The following is a 22,268-nucleotide window of genomic DNA, read 5'->3' as shown; positions in this document are numbered from 1 at the left end:
CTTCCTTAGATATTGTGCACCAGCTGTTGTTTACAAATATACATAGACCGCCACCCCTTGTCTTACCAGAGGCTGCTGTTCTATCGTGCCGATACAGTGTATAACCCGCCAGCTGTATGTTATTCATGTCGTCGTTCAGCCACGACTCAGTGAAACATAAGATATTACAGTTTTTAATGTCCCGTCGGTAGGATTTACATGCTTGTAGTTCGTCCACTTTATTATCAAGCGATTGTACATAGGCCAATAGTATCGATGGCAAAGGCAGATTAGCCACTCGTCGCCGGCTCCTTACCAGTGTCACGATCGTTAGACGGAGTAGACCAAGGCGCAACGTTGAAAGCAAACATACTTTATTAATCGAATGATAACACGAACAGCAAAACAAAACAACAAACAATACGTGACATCCAAAGGACAAACCTAACTAGGAACAAACCAACTGGAAACAAGATCCCACAACTATTGTGGGAAAAACAGCCTCTATAAATATGGCTCCCAATCAGAGACAACCAGCAACAGCTGACACTCGTTGCCTCTGATTGGGAACCACTCAGCCAACACAGAAATACAATACATAGAATATACACACCCTGGCTCAACATATATAGTCCCCAGAGCCAGGGTGTGACAACCAGGCACCCCGATCTCCTTCCGTGATATCTCCTTTTCTTTCTACTGCGAATGATGGGGATGAGGGCCCTGTCGGGTGTCTGGAGCAAATCCCTCTCGTATGACTCATTAAATACAAATTATTAGTCCAGTTCAAGGTGAGTAATCGCTGTTCTGATGTCCAGAAGCTCTTTTCGGTCATAAGAGACGGTAGCAGCAACATTATTGCTGCTTTTTTCTTGTTTTCAAGTGAAGGTCTTTTAAGGGAGTATGCAAGCACACTCGTTCGGTTCGCTTAGCCGACTTCGGCTAGCCGCCAGCTGAACTAAAGCATGCTGACGCCTTAAGATATCAGGGTTGTTCCACCAATAAGAGTGCCTTTTGGGCAGTGTAATTTGGTCAAATTGACATTTACATTTCACCTCATTTTAACATTCTGTCATAAAGAGCACATGTTCAACTTCATTAAGAGGTTAAATACAAAAAATTACTATAGTAAGTGCCAAATAAATTAACAGGGTTGACCATAACAGGGTGGATGTTTTCATCTTAAATTAGCGATACATCCCCTTGTGACAGGGGGAATGGAAGCTTGTTGTGTGCAACAGGGGAGGATATTGAATTGCCATAATTTTCCAACATCACCATTGGTGCAGAGCCAGACTACTAATTATTATGCTACTTAATACATATAGCTACTGTATCTGGAAATAAGTTGTCACAAACAAATGGCTTTATTATATTTTATTTTTCAAAGAGTTGTGCCAGCAGAAAAAAAATATGGTGGTGCTTTAATGGTCAGATCAATTGCAAATAGTTTCAATCAAAGTTATTCCTGAATAATGCTTATAGTGAAAATGCATTCCATTAGGCTAAATTGTCCATTGAGAGATATAGACATTCCTTCCTTCACAATATGTCACAGGCATTTGATCAACCGTCTGTCGGTGTGGTGTGGTTGTTGTTTATCTCATAAAGAATTTGAGACAGTAAATTGGTCTTCCTTTGACCTGGGGTTGATAACCGCTCTTGGTTTTCCTCTTTTCTGAGAACTGGAGATGGAAACCTGTTTGTTAGTCCTCCTCTAACTTCTCCACCACTTTGCGGAGCTTGTCAACCAACACTGTGGAACAGAAACTTGATTACTCAATCTGTCCTGGGTATGATAACACCTCTTAATGATGATTATAATGATGGAAATAAGAAACAAGGATAACTGAGAGGACAAATAGAAATCAATATGGACAGGTGAAATTATTGTATGTAGGGGTACAGTATATCATACAGTGCTCTCCGTAATGATTGGGACAGTGAAGCATTTTTTCTTATTTTGGCTCTATACTCCAGAAGTTTGGATTTGAAATCAAACAATGACTATGAGGTTAAAGTGCAGATTGTCAGGCAAACTGTTTAGAAATTACAGCACTTTTTGTACATAGTCCACCCATTTCAGGGCACCAAAATTATTGAGACAAATTCACTTATGTGCATTAAAGTAGTAAAAAGTTAAGTATTTGGTTCCATATTCATAGCACGCAGTGACTACATCAATCAAGTTGGTATGATATTTGTGGGTCTAACTTTCTCACTCACCATTATTCACGATAAATTCAGGATTATACATAATCATGGTAGCATCCACATGAATGTAGAAGTTTTCAGAAACATATTCTATTCACAATAGAAGTCTCAAAATGACAATACATTATTTACCATTCATTTCTATTGGGCACAAAATAATCTGAAACACAACCAAAACAAACAGCAAATGCATCCAAAAAATTTGTAGAGTCACAAGCTTCATGTAGTCATTGCATGCTATGAATATGGGACCAAATACTTCACTTTTTACATTATTTATACCTTCCTTCTAGGCGGAGTCAACTCCTTGCACATCTAGACAGCCAATACATCTCTGTTGCTAGTCAGGAACTTAATTGGTTCCTCTCACTGGTGTAGTCATGGCCCTGCCTCATGCTAGACCCTTCGTGGGCGTGGAAGTATGTGTGTGTGAGATAGGACTGTTCCTTCTCACTTCATCTGACCTGACCTCGGGCCGAATTACTCGCGCCTCCCTAATCCACGACTGTCCTACTTTATCAGTGACTGAAACCAGACTGTTGCCCTTTGCCTCATTCCTTAGGAGCCATGAGATTTAACAATAACATCTTTTGACAGAATGTAAACTTTCTGCACTCCCTCGTCTCAGTGTGTAACTTTCCATACACCTAGTTCTTATCCATCCTCCATTGACCCCAACATATACATTCCTTTTACATGTACAGTAATCAATAAGTTCTATTCTGGTAACATTAATAAGTATATTTCAAGCTAGAATCCAACACCACGTAGTCATTGTTTGATTTCAAATCCAAACTTTTAGAGTATAGAGCCAAAAGAAGAAAAACTGCTTCACTGTCCCAATAATTACAGTGGGCGCTCTATACAGGTAGCTTAGTGGGTAAGAGCGTTGTGCCAGTAACCGAAAGGTCGCTGGTTCTAATCCCCGAGCCGACTAGGTGAAAAATCTGTCGATGTGCCCTTAAGCAAGGCACTTAACCCTAATTGCTCATGGAAGTCGCTCTGGATAAAAGCGTCTGCTAAATGACTAAAATGTAAAATGTAAATTTTATCTAGGCCTATGAGTTGTGTGTGTTGAAGGTATTACCTCCAGCCGTTGGCCTTTGGAAGCTGTCGTAGGAGCGACAGTCGTTGATCAGTTCTCCCAACTGTTTAGGGCAACCTTCAGGAAGAGGTTCAGTATATTTGTCTTTACACACCCTCTGATACACCTCTTTGTCTGAGCAGTCTGATCAGAAGTACAAGAGAAAACAGAAATGGAATGATACATTTCTAAATATGACAGAGCAAGCAAATGTTTATAGAGGGAGCGAAAACCCAACCATGCTATTTCCAGATATACAGTATCATTGGTATTGCTGATAGTGTTTGTTACACACAGTACTTTCACTAATTGACACACACCTCTGAAAGGAATCTTGCAGGTTGCAATCTCCCAAAGGACAATACCAAAACTGCAAAGAACACGACAATTTAAACAGAGTGAAATTGCAGTAGACTGAGGCCTGAAGGGCCTACATTAGAACAACAGAGACCATTTCAACATAGAAAATGTACAGTGCCTTCAGAAAGTATTCATACCCCTTAACTTATTCCACATTTTGTTGTGTTACAGCGTGAATTCAAAATTGATTAAATATATTATTTTTCTCACCCATCTACACACAATACCCCATAATGACAAAGTGAAAATATGTTTTTTTAGAAATTACTGCACATTTATTGAAAATGAAATACAGAAATAATTCATTTACATAAGTATTCACACCCGAGTCAATGATATAATCACCTTTGGCAGCGATTACAGCTGTGAGTCTTTCTGGGGAAGTCTAAGAGCTTTACACACCTGGATTGTACAATATTTGCACATTATTATCTGAAAGATTCTTCAAGCTCTGTCAAGTTGGTTGTTGATCATTGCTAGACAGACATTTTCAAGTCTTGCCATTGATTTTCAAGGTGATTTAAGTCAAAACTGTAACTAGGCCACTCAGGAACATTCAATGTCGTCTTGGTAAGCAATTCCAGTGTTTATTTGGCCTTGTGTTTTAGGTTATTATCCTGCTGAAAGGTGAATTTGTCTCCCAGTGTCTGTTGGAAAGCAGGCTGAGCCAGGTTTTCCTCTACACTCCTAGAAAAAAAAGGTTCCATAAGGGTTCTTCGGCTGTCCCCATAGGAGAAGCCTTTTTTGGGTCTAGGAAGAACCCTTTTTGGTTCCACGTCGAACCCTTTTGGGTTCCATTTAGAACCCTCTGTGGAAAGGGTCCTACATGGAACCCCAAAAGGGTTCTACCAGGAACCAAAAGGGTTCTACCTGGAACCAAAAAGGGTTCTTCAAAGGGTTCTCCAATGAGGACAACCGAATAACCATTTTAGGTTCTAGATAGCACGTTCTTTCTAAGAGTGTAGGATTTTGCCTATGCTTAGCTCTGTTCCGTTTCTTTTTATCCCAAAGAAACTCCCTAGTACTTGCCGATGACAAGCATACCCATAACCAAGGGTTGGAACCGGTTCAGGAAACAGAACCTGTACCGAAAGTGATCTATACCGGAACAGAACCGTTATTTTAAAAGCATGGGAATCAGTTAATAACATTATTTTACGCTCTGGGATGCATGCTTTGGAATATGTTTTATTCTGTACAGGCTTCCTTCTTTTCATTCTGTCATTTAGGTTAGTATTGTGGAGTAACTACAATGTTGTTGATCCATCCTCAGTTTTCTCTTATCACAGCCATTAAACTCTGTAACTGTTTTAAAAGTCGCCACTGGCCTCATGGTGAAATCCCTTAGTGGTTTTCTTCCCCTCCGGCACCTGAGTTAGGAAGGACGCCTGTATCTTTGTAGTGACTGGGTGTATTGATACACCATCCAAAGTGTAATTAATAACTTCACCACGCTCAAAGAGATATTCTGTGTCTGCTTTTTAAAATTTGTATCCATCTTCCAATAGGTGCCTTTCTTTGCGAGGCATTGGACAACCACCCTGGTCTTTGTGGTTGAATCTGTGTTTGAAATTCACTGCTCGACTGAGGGACCTAACAGATAATTGTATACAGTGGGCTCCAAAATTACTGGCACCCCTGACTGGCAATGCACAAACAATACTTCATTATGCCATCAATCTTAACCAGTGCCCCTGGACCTCTGGAATTAAAACAGCCCCAAAACATCACTGACCCACCATCATATTTTACCGTGGGTATGAGGTGCCTCTCCTTGTATGCATCTCTGTTTCGACGCCAAACATGCCGATGCTGTTTCTGACCAAAACGTTCAATTTTGGTCTCATCTGACCAGAGCACCTTCTTCCAGTCATAATTTAAATGACGTTTGGCAAACTCCAAGCACTTGCGTCTGTGTCTTGTGGTCAGAAAGGGCTTTCTTCTGGCAACCTTTCCAAAGAGCCTGTGCTTGTGGAGGTGGCATCTGATTGTGCTTTTTGAAACCTGGTGACCCCAAGATGCCACCAAGGCCTGCAATTCTTTCACAGTGATTCTTGGGGATTTTGTTGCTTCTCTCACCATCCTCCTCCCTATCCTGGGGGGCAAAATGCATTTGCGTCCTCTACCCGTGAGGTTTTCAACTGTTCCATATCTTTAAAAAAATGTAATAATTGCCCTGACAGTGTTCTGTAGTATATTCAATTGTTTGTGGATCTTCTTGTTGCCATTACCAGATTTATGAAGGTCTACAACCATGTCTCTTTTGAACTGCCCGTTCTTTTGTTTTCTTCATGGTTTGGATGACAAAGGGATATTGCATGCGTGTTACCTAATTTTTATACCCTAGTGAAACAGGAAGTGATGTAATGGCTCATATAGTTCCTTAAGACTTAGATAAACTTAAATAAGTGGAATTTTATTCTTGGTTAAATTTTGGTAGATGTTATTTACAATAATCTTTAAGGGTGCCATTCATTGTGAAACCTTGATTTGGAGGACATTGATTTTTAATTAAAATGAATAAATTATTTTGGTGGGTTCCATTGGAACATTAATATAGTACAGTATTTCTCACATGTTGGTATTTTGAGTTTCTCTCTATAATTATATTGTAAGTCTTGTTTGTGCATTGCCAGTCAGGGGTGCCAGTCATTTTGGAGCCCACTGTATGTGGGGTACGGAGATGAGGTAGTCATTAAAAAGTCATGTTAAACACAATCATTGCACACAGATTCCATGCAACTTATTAAGTGACTAGTTAAGCACATTTTTACTCCTGAACTTATTTTAGGCTTGCCATAACAAAGGGGTTGAATACTTATTGACTCAACACATTTCAGCTTTTCATTTTTTATACATTTTTTAAAACCTAATTCTACTTTGACATTATGGGGAATTGTGTGTATGCCAGTGACACAAAATCTCAATTTAATCCATTTTAAATTCTGTAACACAACAAAATGTTGAAAAAGTCAAGGGGTGTGAATACTTTCTGAAGGCACAGTAATGAGTTTTATGTGATTTTACATTCATGGTTCAGTGGTTGAGAGTGTGTAGTATTTTGGCTTGAAGCTGACCTGTACATCTCACATTCCTTGTTGTATTTATGGTTAATATTCTCAAGCTGCTGAGGGGAGCTGTAGCAGAAAGAGCTTCGATTGCTGTCCTTAGTCCTCTTCAATGACGTCTCTGTTTTGGCCAGCTCAAAACCTCCCAGCTAACCATGTACAAAGGAAAACCGAAAATTACATTGAGATAGAGTACTTCACCTATCACTTTGTAGTGTCAAACACACATGGATGTCTACAGGACTGCATTGAACCTCATACCTTCACTCTGTACCCGGTATCTACCAGGAACTTGCTGCTGTTGATGCATCCATGCACTTTAAACTTCTCCTCAGACTGGTGCAATCTACAGTTAGAGAGGGATTAGCTAGTCATGACAGCTCAATGTGATTAGGATACACTTTCGCTTTCTGTGAACTTTTGTAAGAGAGGCGCAGGGCACTGATACAGTGTACCCATTATTTTAGAGAAGAAGAAACACCAGAGCATACTGGATAGTATTGGTGGATAGAAGTTTAAGTAGTTGAATCATAAGCTGCATGAATAGGATCCAACGTTCCTCTGTCGATTTAGGCAAAATTGTACCTGACGTTACCAATGACATGTGGCTGTGGCAGGGCAATCAGAGATGCGACATTATTAGCCAGTTTTAGGCGTGGCATTCCACCATGCTGGCGGAATCCTTTCATGTGCACCAACACTTCATGTTGAAGGTGTCTGTACTTGTTGCGACAGAGACGTGGCATATTGGCATAATATATATATTTGAGCATCATGTAGTAGCCTAAGCCTATTGATGTTACATTGAGCTGGGTGAATGGAATATGAATGACAGTCATCCAAGAGACTGTAATAGAAATAAGGCAATGCTCATAAAAAATGTTTTCGTCCTCCCTCATCATAAATGGCACTGACTGCCAATGATATGAGGTTGCTACAACCTGGCCTATGAATGAAAGTTCACAACGTAGGTGCACAGGTTGAGAGAAATGTGAGTAATCAAGATGACAGACATTGACACATTCAATACCGCCTTGCACAATTTTGCCTGCATCTAGATGATCTAGGGTGTAATCATTAGTCCAACAGCTGCAAACAAGAGTTTCTATTGGACAAATGCAGGTATGTTTATCCCCGTTTCGTTCCATTTGCTTTCGTTTAAGAATACACCCGATCACATGCAAACACAGTTCACTTTCATAGCAGCCACATACAAACAGCCCCAGACCATTATACCTCCTCCACCAAACTTTACAGTTGGCACTACGCATTCGGGCAGGTAGCGTTCTCCTGGAATCAGCCAAACCCAGATTAGTCCGTCGGACTGCCAGATTATGAAGTGTGATTTAGTACAATGGCGGTGAGCTTTACACCACTCCAGCCGACGCTTTGCATTGCACATGTTGATCTTAGGCTTGTGTGCGGCTGCTCGGTCATGGAAACCCATTTCATGAAGCTCTGTACGAACAGTTCTTGTGCTGACGTTGCTTCCAGAGGCAGTTTGGAACTCGGTAGTGAGTGTTGCAACTGAGGACAGAAGATTCTTACACACTACACGCCTAAGCACTCGGTGGTCCCGTTATGTGCGCTTGTGTGGCCTACCACTTTGCGGCTCAGCCGTTGTGGCTCCTAGACGTTTCCACTTCACAATAACAGGGCAGAAATTTTGAAAACTGACTTGTTGGAAAGGTGGCAACCTATGACGGTGCCTCATTGAATGTCACTGAGCTCTTCAGTAAGGTCATTCTACTGCCAATGTTTTTCTATGGAGATTGCAAGGCTGTGTGCTCAATATTATACACCTGTCAGCAACGGGTGTGGCTGAAATAGCCGAATCTACTAATTTGAAGGGGTGTCCTCATATATACAGTGTGTGTGTGTGTGTGTATATACAGTGAGGGGAAAAAAGTATTTGATCCCCTGCTGATTTTGTACGTTTGCCCACTGACAAAGAAATGATCGGTCTATCATTTAAAATAGTAGGTTTATTTGAACAGTGAGAGAAAGAATAACAACAACAAAAATCCAGAAAAACGCATGTCAAAAATGTTATAAATTGATTTGGATTTTAATGAGGGAAATAAGTATCTGCAAAACAAAATACTTAGTACTTGGTGGCAAAACCCTTGTTGGCAATCACAGAGGTCAGACGTTTCTTGTAGTTGGCCACCAGGTTTGCACACATCTCAGGAGGGATTTTGTCCCACTCCTCTTTGCAGATCTTCTCCAAGTCATTAAGGTTTCGAGGCTGACGTTTGGCAACTCAAACCTTCAGCTCCCTCCACAGATTTTCTATGGGATTAAGGTCTGGAGACTGGCTAGGCCACTCCAGGACCTTAATGTGCTTCTTCTTGAGCCACTCCTTTGTTGCCTTGGCCGTGTGTTTTGGGTCATTGTCATGCTGGAATACCCATCCACGACCCATTTTTAATGCCCTGGCTGAGGGAAGGAGGTTCTCACCCAAGATTTGACGTACATGGCCCCGTCCATCGTCCCTTTGATGAGGTGAAGTTGTCCTGTCCCCTTAGCAGAAAAACACCCCCAAAGCATAATGTTTCCACCTCCATGTTTGACGGTGGGGATGGTGTTCTTGGGGTCATAGGCCGAGAGAGATTGACAGTTTTTGTGTTTCATCCATTTGCGAATAATCGCACCAACTGTTGTCACCTTCTCACCAAGCTGCTTGGCGATAGTCTTGTAGCCCATTCCAGCCTTGTGTAGGTCTACAATCTTGTCCCTGACATCCTTGGAGAGCACTTTGGTCTTGGCCATGGTGGAGAGTTTGGAATCTGATTGATTGCTTCTGTGGACAGGTGGGTGGTGTAGTGTGTTGGTAGTGAGGTCCTCCACCCTCCAGGTCTCCAGGGCTTGGTGTCTGCTGTGGAGTGTCCAGGTGTGGGGCTGGAGGGGGTCAAATACTTATTTCCCTCATTAAAATGCAAATCAATTCATAACATTTTTTACATGCGTTTTTCTGGATTTTTTTGTTGTTATTCTGTCTCCCACTGTTCAAATAAACCTATCATTAAAATTATAGACTGATCATTTCTTTGTCAGTGGGCAAACGTACAAAATCAGCAGGGGATCAAATACTTTTTTCCCTCACTGTATATACACACACACACACAGAACCAGTCAAAAGTTTGGACACACCTACTCATTCAAGTGTCTTTCTTTAATTTTACTATTTTCTACATTGTAGAATTATAGTGAAGACATCAAAATTATTAAATAACACATATGGAATCATGTAGTAAAAAAAAAAGTGTTAAACAAATCAAAATATATCTAATATTTTAGATTCTTCAAAGTAGCCACCGGTTGCCTTGATGACAGCTTTGCACACTCTTGGCATTCTCTCAACCAGCTTCATGAGGAATTCTTTTCCAACAGTCTTGATGGAGTTCCCACATATGCTGAGCACTTGTTGGCTGCTTTTCCTTCACTCTGCGGTCCAACTCATCCCAAACCATCTCAATTGGGTTGAGGTCAGGTGATTGTGGAGGCCAGGTCATCTGATGCAGCACTCCATCATCCTCCTTGGTCAAATAGCCCTTACACAGCCTGGAGGTGGTTTTGGGGTAATTGCCCTGTTGAAAAACAAATGGTAGTCCCACTAAGCGCAAACCAGATGGGATGGCGTATCGCTGCAAAATGCTGTGGTAGCCATGCTGTTTAAGTGTGCCTTGGATTCTAAATAAATCACAGACAGTGTCACCAGCAAAGCACCCCCAAACCATCACACCTCCTCCTCCATGCTTCATGTTGGGAACCACACGTGGAAATCATCCGTTCACCTACTCTGCGTCTCACAAAGACACGGCGGTTGAACCAAAAATCTCTAATTTGGACTCATCAGACCAAAGGACAATGTTCATTGCTCGTGTTTCTTGGCCCAAGCAAGTCTCTTCTTATTGGTGTCCTTTAGGAGTGGTTTCTTTGCAGCAATTCGACCATGCGCTTTAATTATTTGTTAATTTTATTTTGTATTATTTTATGATTTTCTTTTGGTATTCTTTCTTTAAAAATGCATTGTTGGTTAAAGGCTTGTAAGTAAGCATTTCACTGTAAGGTCTACACCTGTTGTATTCGGCGCATGTGACAAATAACATTTTATTTTATTTGATGAAGGCCTTATTAACACAGTCTCCTCTGAACAGTTGATGTTGAGATGTGTCTGTTACTTGAACTCCGTGAATCATTTATTTGGGCTGCAATCTGAGGTGCAGTTAACTCTAATGAACTTATCCTCTGCAGCAAAGGTAACTCTGGGTCTTCCATTCCTGTAGCTGTCCTCATGAGAGCCAGTTTAATCATAGCGCTTGATGGTTTAAGAAGGATAGAAATTCCACAAATTAACTTTTAACAAGGCACACCTGTTAATTGTATTGCATTCCAGGTGACTACCTCATGAAGCTGGTTGAGAGAATGCCAAGTGTGCAAAGCTGTCATCAAGGCAAAGGGTGGCTATTTGAAGAATCTCAAATATAAAATATATTTTGATTTGTTTAACACTTTTTAGGTTACTACATGATTCCATATGTGTTATTTCATAGTTTTGATGTCTACACTATTATTCTACAATGTAGAAAATAGTAAAAAATAAAGAAAAACCCTGGAATGAGTGTGTGTCCAAACTTTGGACTGGTACTGTATATATACTGTAAATATAAATAAGATAAAAGGAGAGAAAGGGAGAAAGAGAGACTTATTCAACTAAAGAAATTCAATATAACACATTTATGGCAAAGATATGATAGAGATGGTGATCCGTGCGTCATGTCATGTGTAATTGGTGTACTGTCTGGTTTCATGTGTGTACAAGGTAAAGTGATTCATTTCTATAGAGGTACTGTATAACTGTAAGTAGGTTGGCATTTATTGTCATGAATCTTGCCCTGGTAGCAGCTCTGCAGAGTGGTCACTAGCTGGCACAGCCACAAAGTCATAAAATCTATTTTATACGTAACCTTAACCCAAACCTTAACCACACTGCTAACCCTAATGCATAAAGAAATACCTTAAATTAAGACCAAAAAGCAGCTTGCCCATCTAGCCCATCATTACTGACTCCAGGTCAAGATTCATGAGAATAAACATCAAACTGCTACCTGTAGAGACCCTGTGCTGCGTCCAGACTCATGCGAGCCTTTCTGTCCCAGAGCAGGTTGCTTTGGGAAGCCAGCACCTCTCTCAGACTGCCCTTCTCACAAAACTCCATGACAATGAGGAAGTTTGGATTGGGTCCTACAGGACAACAAGGGTAGAGAAGATCATTATAAATGCAACAAGGGCACATCATCACATTTTGATATCATATCCTGCAATCACATAGTGATTATATCCTGTCTTATATTTGTTCAGCAACTATTTCACATACTGTAAAACAGCTTACTCACCACTCTCGTCCTGGACACAGATCCCAAACATTCGCAAGATGTTTGGTGACTCAAAGCGTTTCATAGTCTCCACTTCCTTTTTAAAGATGCTTCTCACTTGACTGTGTGGGACAAACATAACCGATTAAACAAATAGATGTTTAGCACTGAAGTTGATATTACAAGACCTCTCAGACATCTTATATGCTATGCTACATACCTCATGCTTGTGCTCCTTGAGTAGGTGTATCTTTTGATGGCCACTGGGAATTTGTTGTACTCTCCTTTGAATATCTCTGAGTTGTCATTTTTGATGAAGGGCTCTTTGGGCACGTCGTAGATCAGCTCCTCTGGCTTGATCTCTCGGATGTCTTGATTAAAAATACTGGGCTTCATTACTGTCAATGGGAAACACAACAAAGTCAAACACAACAAAGCCACTCCTGTACTCCCTGTTCACCCATGACTGCGTGTCCAAGCACGCCTCCAACTCAATCATGAAGTTTGCAGATGACACAACAGTAGTAGGCTTGATTACCAACAATGACGAGACAACCTACAGGGAGGAGGTGAGGGCTCTGGGAGTGTGGTGCCAGAAAAATAACCTCTCACTCAACGTCAACAAAACAAAGGAGATGATCGTGGACTTCAGGAAACAGCAGAGGGTGCAACCCCCTATCCACATTGACGGGACCGCAGTGGAGATGGTGGAAAGCTTCAAGTTCCTTGGCGTACACATCACTGACAAACTGAAATTGTCCACCCACGCAGACAGTGTGGTGAAGAAGGCGCAACAGAGCCTCTTCAACCTCAGGAGGCTGAAGAAATTTGGCTTGGCACCTAAAACCCTCACAAACTTTTACAGATGCACAATTGAGAGCATCCTGTCGGGCTGTATCAACGCCTGGTATGGCAACAGCACCGCCCGCAACGGTAGGGCTCTCCAGAGGGTGGTGCGGTCTGCCCAACGCATTACCGGGGTCAAACTACCCGCCCTCCAGGACACCTTCAGCACCCGATGTCAAAGGAAGGCCAAAAAGATAACAAAACAAATGTATGAATTATACATGTTGTAGAATGAAACACCTATATGCCCTATATGCCTATGGATTAAGAACAAATTCAAGGGTTAAAACAGAGCCATGATGAAATGGCTCTCTAGGTATTTCTCCATTACATATATTATAATATGCTTAACAATAGTAGAGACATTTCTTTAGTGCAAATGCTGTGCTTCTGAGAAAGGATGGTTCCCTCTAGCTACCTGCAGCTGGTCTGGGTGTGTAGTCAAGGACATGGGATGGAGATAAACTTCAGAAACAGATAGACCTGTATAGACCTGTATTGTTTCTTGTTGCTTCAGAGTAACCCGGTCACACGGTTAAAACAAAGAGCCTTAGAGTAACCACAGTTTTTCAGTTCATCCTGTCTTTTACTATCTTCCAAGGGTGCAGCTGTGTGGAGATATGAGTAGCAACAGAACTAACGTTTTCACTTGTTTGTGCGCTATGACCCGATACACATAGCCACATACACATAGTCACAAGAAGAAACCATAGTGGCTCAAGGTCCAGGGAGGGTGGCTGTTTGGATAAAGAGGGGGTTCAGATATGATATGAAAAGGAGACCAAGCAGACATGGGGATAGACAGGTAAGAAGCCAATTGTTCAGTACACTCCCAAGTAGACTATAAGTTAAACACATTCTTCAGTAGACTATAAGTTGAACATAGTTAAATATTTTTAGAATATAAAGTTAAAACATAGTTAATCACAAAGACAAGCAGTAAGACTAAGTGAAACAGAGTGTGGTACAGAGTGGTACACAAGGAGGGAGCCTGAGCCAGAGTCAGGACATGGCTCCTGGGAATGGGCCTGCTCATACTTACAATGTGTGGGAAATATACACTGTGTGCACAATTATTAGACAAGTCAGTATTTTCACCATATCATCATTATTATGCATATTTCACAACTCCAAGCTGTATAAACTGGAATGCTTATTGGATTTAAGCATATCAGGTGATGTGTATTTGTGTAATGAGGGAGGGTGTGGCCTAAGGAGATCAACACCCTATATCAAGAGGTGTATAATTATTAGGCAGCTTCTTTTCCTCAGGCAAAATGGGCCAAAAAAGAGATTTAACTCACTCTGAAAAGTCAAAAATTGTAAAAAGTATTTCAGAGGGATGCAGCACTCTTGAAATTGCTAAGATATTGGGGCGTGATCACAGACCCATCAAAAGTTGTGTTGCAAATAGTCAACAGGGTCGCAAGAACCGTGTTGAGAAAAAAAGACGCAAATTAACTGCCAAAGATTTGAGAAGAATCAAACGTGAAGCTACCAGGAACCCATTATCCTCCAGTGCTGTCATATTCCAGAACTGCAACCTCCCTGGAGTGCCCAGAAGTACAAGGTGTTCAATGCTCAGAGACATGGCCAAGGTAAGGAAGGCTGAAACCTGACCTCCACTGAACAAGACACATAAGTTGAAACGTCAAGACTGGGCCAAGAAATATCTGAAGACAGATTTTTCAAAGGTTTTATGGACTGATAAGATGAGTGACTCTTGACAGACCAGATGGATGGGCCCGTGGCTGGATCAGTAACGGGCACAGAGCTCCACTTCGACTCAGATGCCAGCATGGTGGAGGTGGGGTACTGGTATGGGCTGGTATTATTAAAGATGAGCTAGTTGGACCTTTTCGGGTTGAAGATGGACTCAAACTCAACTCCCAAATTTACTGCCAGTTTTTAGAAGACACTTTCTTCAAGCAGTGGTACAGGAAAAAGTCTGCATCTTTCAAGAAGACCATGATTTTTATGCAGGACAATGCTCCATTGCATGCATCGAAGTACTCCACTGCGTGGCTAGCCAGTAAAGGCCTTAAAGATGAAAGAATAATGATATGGCCCCCTTCCTCACCTGACCTAAACCCTATTGAGAACTTGTGGTCCCTTCTTAAACGGTCGATTTACGGTGAAGGAAAACAGTACACCTCTCTGGCCAGTGTCTGGGAGGCTGTGGTTGCTGCTGCACAAAAAGTTGATCGTCAAGAGATCAAGAAACTGACAGACTCCATGGATGGAAGGTTTATGACTGTTATTGAAAAGAAGGGTGGCTATATTGGTCACAGATTATTTTTTTATGTCAGAAATGTTTATTTGTAAATTTTGAGTTGTTTGTTTATTATTCTCACTTTAACAGATGAAAATAAACAAGTGACATGGGGAACTTTTCGTTTTTCATTTAGTTGCATAATAATTCTGCACACTAATAGTTGCCCAATAATTGTGCACACAGATATTCTCCAAAGAAAGCCAAAACCTCACTTTTACTTTCTTAAATATTCAGGTTTGAGGTTTATTAACATTTTGGATTGACCGAGAGCACAGTAGTTGTTCAATAATAAAATGAATCCTCAAACATACAACTTGCCTAATAATTGTGCACACATTGTACACTATGCATGAGAACTGTACATGTCTAAGAATTGATTATACTGCTATACATGAGGCCATGCATAAGGAATGTCTTAAACGTATATGGTTGAGAATAGGTTATGGACCTGCCCTGTTTAAACCATATTTAAGTATTGATTGATATGTTTTAGAATAAACAGAGCAGAGCCAGGAGATGGCTCTGTTATTTTTTACATGAGAAAGCTTGGTCTTGCCACTATTGTTTCCAAAACTGAATACATAGGAGGAGGAGGAGTCAGATTTCGCCACTATCATAAATTAAGAGAGTGGGGGGAGCAGTCAAAATATGATTTGGAGACAATGGTGGAAGAACTAAACAGGTAGGGATTAAGCTAAAAAGTATGTCAAATGTGCAGGAATAGAACTGTATATAAAAAGTGTTAGGAATTCAGGTGCTCTGCAGACCAGCTCGGCTTTGTTGCTTTGTGTAATAAAGTCTATATTGATTCTACAAAAACTCTGAAAGTACTGTTTGTTTTAATAAGTATAGGGATAATTTTCCACAACAATAATCAAAGACATCAACCACCTGAGCCACTGCCTGTTCACCCCACTATCATCCAGAAGGAGAGGTCAGTACAGGTGCATCAAAGCTGGGACGAGAGACTGAAAAACTGCTTCTATCTCAAGGCCATCAGACTGTTAAACAGCCATCACTAGCATATTAGAGGCTGCTGCCTATAGACAGACTAGAAATCACTGGCCACTATAAGAAATGGAACACTAGCCACTTGTCACGAATACAGCCGAGGCTGCCCCTCCTCCTTGCTCGGGCAGGCTTCTGCGTTCGTCGTCACCGGAGTACTAGCTGCCACCGATCGATGTTTCTGTGTTACACTAGTCTTGTCTTTATTAATCACACCTGTTACCCATTATGCTTATTTGTGTCCCTATAATTACCTCTGTTTTCCCTCCTGAGTTTGTGCGTGATTGTCTGTTGTTTTACGTTGTTTGGTGAGCTGTTCTGCTCTTCCCTGCGTGGAGGGTTTGTTATGGTTTACTTTTGTTTAGTAACTCCATTCATTTTCTCAGTTCTGTGTCCTGCGCCTGATTCCGTTTCACCACTTCACCCAGACGTTGACAGAATCACGCACCACCTATGGAGTCAGCAGGCACATCCGATCCCAGCGCCTCGGTGGAGGAACGCATCCAGCAGCACTCGACCATGCTGCAGGCTTTAGGTTCGGCTATGGATCGAGTGGTGAACACCATGGATCGATGGGAGAGAAGTGGGTTTCCTACACTTCTCCCCCATCAAGACCATCAAACCCTGGATCCAGTGGAATTCGGCTCTCGCTCCCGAGGGAATATGATGGGACAGCTGCCGGGTGTAAGGGTTTCCTGCTCCAGGTGGAGCTCTACCTGGCAACCATCCACCTGGCTCCCTCAGGATACTGGAGCGTGTCCGCCCTCATCTCCTGTATGTCGGGCAGAGCGCTGGAATGGGCCAACGCGGAGTGGGGTGGAATAGACGCTGAGTCCATACGTTACAAGGATTTCACCCGCCGTTTCCGGGCAGTATTCGATCATCATAGTGTCTGATCGGGGTCCCCAGTTTACATCAAGGGTCTGGAAGGCGTTCATGGACCATCTGGGGGTCTCGGTCAGCCTGACCTCAGGGTTTCACCCCGAGAGTAATGGGCAGGTGGAGAGAGTAAACCAGGATGTGGGTAGGTTTCTGAGGTCATATTGCCAGGACCGGCAGGGGGATTGGTCAGTTTACATCCCCTGGGCAGAGATGGCACAAAATTCCCTCCGCCACTCCTCCACTGACCTGTCTCCCTTTCAGTGTGTACTAGGTTACCAGCCGGTCCTGGCACCATGGCATCAGAGCCAGATCGAGGCACCTGCGGTGGATGAATGGTTTCGGCGCTCGGAGGAGACATGGTACGCTGCCCATGTACGCCTGCAAAGGGCTATTAGGAGACAGAAGGCGAGTGCCGACCGCCACCGCAGTGAGGCTCCGGTGTATGCACCGGGGGACCGGGTCTGGCTCTCGACCCGAAACCTGCCCCTTCGCCTGCCCTGCCGGAAGCTGGGTCGGCGGTTTGTGGGGCCCTTTAAAGTCCTGAGGAGGTTGAACAAGGTTTGTTATAGGTTACAACTCCCCCTGATTACCGTATTAACCCCTCGTACCATGTGTCTCTCATCAGGCCGGTGGTAGCTGGTCCGCTCCAGGAGTCTGAGGTGCGGGAGGTTCCTCCGCCCCCATTGGACATCGAGGGGGCACCGACGTACTCGGTCTGTTCCATTCTGGTTTCGAGGCGTCGGGTGGGAGGCCTGCAGTATCTCGTGGAGTGGGAGGGGTACGTTCTGGAGGAACGGAGCTGGGTTCCCAGGAGGGCCATCCATCGTCGTCATCTGACTCGCCCTGCTCCGCGTCTTCCTGGCCGTCCCCGAGGCCAGTGTCGACGCATGGCTGGAGCCGCGCGTCGGGGGGGGGGGTACTGTCACGAATACAGCCGAGGCTGCCCCTCCTCCTTGCTCGGGCAGGCTTCGGCGTTCGTCGTCACCGGAGTACTAGCTGCCACCGATCAATGTTTCTGTGTTACACTAGTCTTGTCTTTATTAATCACACCTGTTACCCATTATGCTTATTTGTGTCCCTATAATTACCTCTGTTTTCCCTCCTGAGTTTGTACGTGATTGTCTGTTGTTTTACGTCATTTGGTGAGCTGTTGTTCTGCTCTTCCCTGCGTGGAGGGTTTGTTATGGTTTACTTTTGTTTAGTAAATCCATTCATTTTCTCAGTTCTGTGTCCTGCGCCTGATTCCGTTTCACCACTTCACCCAGACGTTGACACCACTTTAATAATGTTTACATATCTTGCATTACTCATCTCATTGTATATACTGTATTCTATACTATTCTACTGTATCTTAGTCCATGCCGCTCTGACATCGCTCGTTCATATATGTATTTATTCTAAATTCATTCCTTACTTAGATTTGTGTGTATTGGGTATATGTTGTGAAATTATTAGATATTACTTGTTAAATATTACTGCACTGTCGGAGCTAGGAGCACAAGCATTTCGCTACACCCGCAATGACATCTGCTAAACACGTGTGTGACCAATAAAATTTGATTTGAGATCACATCAAACCAATAACACAGAGAACAAGATATCACAGCACATCGTCACACAAAATACATTGAGGATGGATAGACCATGGGATGCTTGCCTGATGTAAGATGCAAAACTGTGCTGATAGGATATACTCACAGTGTCCTTTATCATCAGGTGCAGGTTGAAGTCAGTAAGAAATTAGAAACAGCAACAGTTGCTCAGATTCCAAATTAACAAGTACAGTTTGTAACAACAATTAATCTATAGAGGCTTACTTACAGGTTTCCAACATGGCTTTGATGTCTTTCACATCTTTTTCGGTGGAGTCGACTTTCTCACGCACTGCGCCCACACTTTCCTTCGTGTCCTCCGCCAGAGACTGTAGCACTGTGGGACATAACAGTAACACACACAGCTAAATTTGGCGTAGTCAGCAGAATCAACAACTCAAGCTTTCCCTGCCTGCTCATACGGGGAGGCCACTTGATTATGACTGAAAACGGCATGGTAGAGCTGTCTCACATTTCTGCAGCTCCAGACGATCACTCTCCCTGTCAGCCTCATCCTCTCTCCGTCGTGTCGCCTCTCGAAACACCAGAAGTAGCTTGTTCCTCTGATCCACCTGCAGGGCTAGCGACAGCACCTGAGCCACATCATTCAGCCGCTCATTTAAACTCCCAAAATCATCTCCTTGGTCGTAGGCCTTCAGGATGCGCTTCAGGTAGCTGGTGCAGGAGTATTTCTTAACCACGTCCTGGGCATATTCCAGGGTGAGTTTGAGCTCGTATAGGCCGTTCTCCACAGGAACAAGCTTTTGCCCCAGTCCCTTCACCTTAACTGCTCTCACCAGCTCTTCCAAGGCTTTTATGCGCTGGGCCAAACGCTGACAGCGCTTCTTATTGGCTTTCACTTCACCACATAGAGAGTAAAGCTTCTCCGCTATGCCCAAGATGGGATCTATGATGTCCATGGCTGGAGAGAGAATAGTGGATTAAGAAATGCATTAGACAAGGTTTTCCCAAAAAATAGCTCTGAGAAAGTCCATCTACCGTAGCAGTATACTAAACTGTCGAACTGACCTTGTTGACAGAGCACCAAACTAGTTAAATAATCAATGTTGAACGCATCACATAACAGTCATACAAGTTCTAGAGATGTCTCTCTCACTTCAGTAAGACATTGTATGTCCAAATTGTGTGTGTGTGTGTGCGCACGCAGGGAAGACATTGTTACCACCTGAAGACATAAATAATATCATCTGAAATGGGTACATCAGGTTCTGGTCATTTTTAACCATAGCTACTTATTTCCTAGAAGCTACTTTGGCACTGTGTAATGTCAGTTAATGTATTTCGAAAACTAGTCTGGTAGAGGAAGGGAAACTTGCTTATCCCTGATACACATCCGATGTGAGACTGTAATGTGCAGTTTTTAAGTTCTTGTGAAAGCTGAGGGGAGGTTATTTTATTTGGCCTTGATTTTTAAGTAATGTTCAGCTGAGCAATCAATGACAAATGAACAGCATTAGTTATGACAAACAATAAGGTCTGGTTTCCCGGACCTAGGTTAAGCCAAGTCCTGGACTACAATGCACTTTCAATTGGTATTCAACTGAGAACATTTCTGGTGATGGCATGTATATGATGTAGCTACCCCTTTGTGTTGGTTGGCAACCCCTGTTTAGGATTATTCAAAGCAATAGCATATGTGTTAGCCATTCCAAAATCACATAACTGTATAATTCTACAACCTAACCTGTTTTTCTATTGACTATATGAGGTAACTGAAAAACATTGCTGACAAGGAAATAATTCCTAAGCAGCTAAGTTCAATAGACCCCCTTCCTCTGGAGAACCCAAGGGGGCCTACAGCTTTCCCCACTTGGGACCACAGCTGGCTCCATGTGAACTACTCTACTTTCACATAATAATAATAATATGCCATTTAGCAGACGCTTTTATCCAAAGCCACTTACAGTCATGCATGCATACATTTGCACACAGTCATGAAAGCCTACAGCTTTCCCCACTTGGGACCACAGCTGGCTCTATGTGAACTACTCTACTTTCACATAATAATAATAATAATATGCCATTTAGCAGACGCTTTTATCCAAAGCCACTTACAGTCATGCATGCATACATTTGCACACAGTCATGAAAGCCTACAGCTTTCCCCACTTGGGACCACAGCTGGCTCTATGTGAACTACTCTACTTTCACATAATAATAATAATAATATGCCATTTAGCAGACGCTTTTATCCAAAGCCACTTACAGTCATGCATGCATACATTTGCACACAGTCATGAAAGCCTACAGCTTTCCCCACTTGGGACCACAGCTGGCTCTATGTGAACTACTCTACTTTCACATAATAATAATAATAATATGCCATTTAGCAGACGCTTTTATCCAAAGCCACTTACAGTCATGCATGCATACATTTTTTTTGTTGTGTGTGTATGGGTAGTCCCGGGGATCGAACCCACTACCTTGGCGTTACAAGCGCCGTGCTCTACCAGCTGAGCTACAGGAGGACCACCCACATCTCATCAAAAATAATTTCACTAATGCAAAATATACACTTACTGTGCACTGTTTTAATAGGTTTTAACACAGTTGCAGCTGACAGTATTTTTCAGTTACAACCCTTTTCTGGCATCCTTCCATTACACACAGGCGGAGCACGCTAGACAGTTAATTAGCACAGTTAATCATACAGGTTTGATTTCTGTATTTAGAAAGTTACATATCTTGAAAACTTGATGGCTGACAAGCTAAACATTTTTGGGACTATGTCAACAACGGACTAATGAAACAAATACCAAAATATAGTTTTTGGGTGGAATTTTCCTGTAAGTACCAAATGTTTCGAAAACGGTATTGCAGGCGAGGCGTACAGACGTTTAGATAGAGCATTTGTACAGCGTTGGGGCATTTCGCTCAGGCGGCAGACAGCTTCGTGAATAGACGGTATATGTTTATATGTTTGAATGGGCTATAGAGCCCCCATATCACTAATAGTGAGTCACATCGGTCGATTGGTTGCATTATTGAATGTTTCACACTTGCCAGCATATATAAATGACAATCACCAGTTCTCGCCTTTCAGAGGAGACAGACACTCTAGTGAGAACTTTTGATTAACGTTTTGAGCAAAAGGCATTGTTCTCAAAAGCAGGAAGTAGACTATAAGCCAAATCACACGCAACAAGCACTAGTTACTGTTCTCTGTTCAACCTAAAACCTATTGTACGTTTGAAATGAAAAATACCTTGAGAGACTGTTGCTATCGGTTCTGAGACTCTGACATCTGAAACAGAAAGGAGATCACACCCTTAGTGTGCACTGACACGGGTTTCTATGGAGCTCCTCCTACACAACTACCGCTCACAGCAGAGCTATGCACTTCCTCTGTTTATTTCAGTTCAGGTCTGCTTTTCTAATTTCTTTCAATAATAATTGCCCTGCTATAATATGGTCTGGCATTCATGCCTAGGTCTACTTGCTTAAACAAGGGACCCCAAATGACCCCCATAAAAAAAGACTGAACAGTCAGCAGGTATATAGTTGGTAGACTTGCAGCTAGCTAGCATACTGCGTTTTAATAATTGCTGTGTGATTTACTAG

At 42.4% G+C, this 22,268-nt stretch overlaps 1 protein-coding gene across 1 annotated transcript; it reads right to left on the bottom strand.

Annotated features, from left to right (window-relative positions):
* Nucleotides 1-338: 338 nt before the first annotated feature.
* LOC311134919 (mixed lineage kinase domain-like protein) lies at nt 339-22,003 on the bottom strand. The gene is made up of 11 exons (XM_084168685.1): nt 21,913-22,003; nt 19,159-19,608; nt 18,916-19,023; nt 12,304-12,481; nt 12,105-12,205; nt 11,817-11,952; nt 6,967-7,051; nt 6,715-6,854; nt 3,598-3,647; nt 3,281-3,421; nt 339-1,735 (listed from the first exon to the last, which is right to left on the bottom strand). The coding sequence occupies exons 2-11, from the start codon at nt 19,604-19,606 to the stop codon at nt 1,686-1,688; spliced, it is 1,437 nt and encodes a 478-aa protein (XP_084024811.1). The 5' UTR covers nt 19,607-19,608; nt 21,913-22,003; the 3' UTR covers nt 339-1,685.
* Between the last annotated feature and the right edge of the window lie 265 nt (nt 22,004-22,268).

The sequence above is a fragment of the Coregonus lavaretus genome (genome assembly GCF_964263955.1).
Source record: "Coregonus lavaretus genome assembly, chromosome: 9".
NCBI lineage: Eukaryota > Metazoa > Chordata > Actinopteri > Salmoniformes > Salmonidae > Coregonus > Coregonus lavaretus.
The sequence above is the reverse complement of the archived record's forward strand: the minus strand, read 5'-3'. Positions and strand labels throughout refer to the sequence as shown.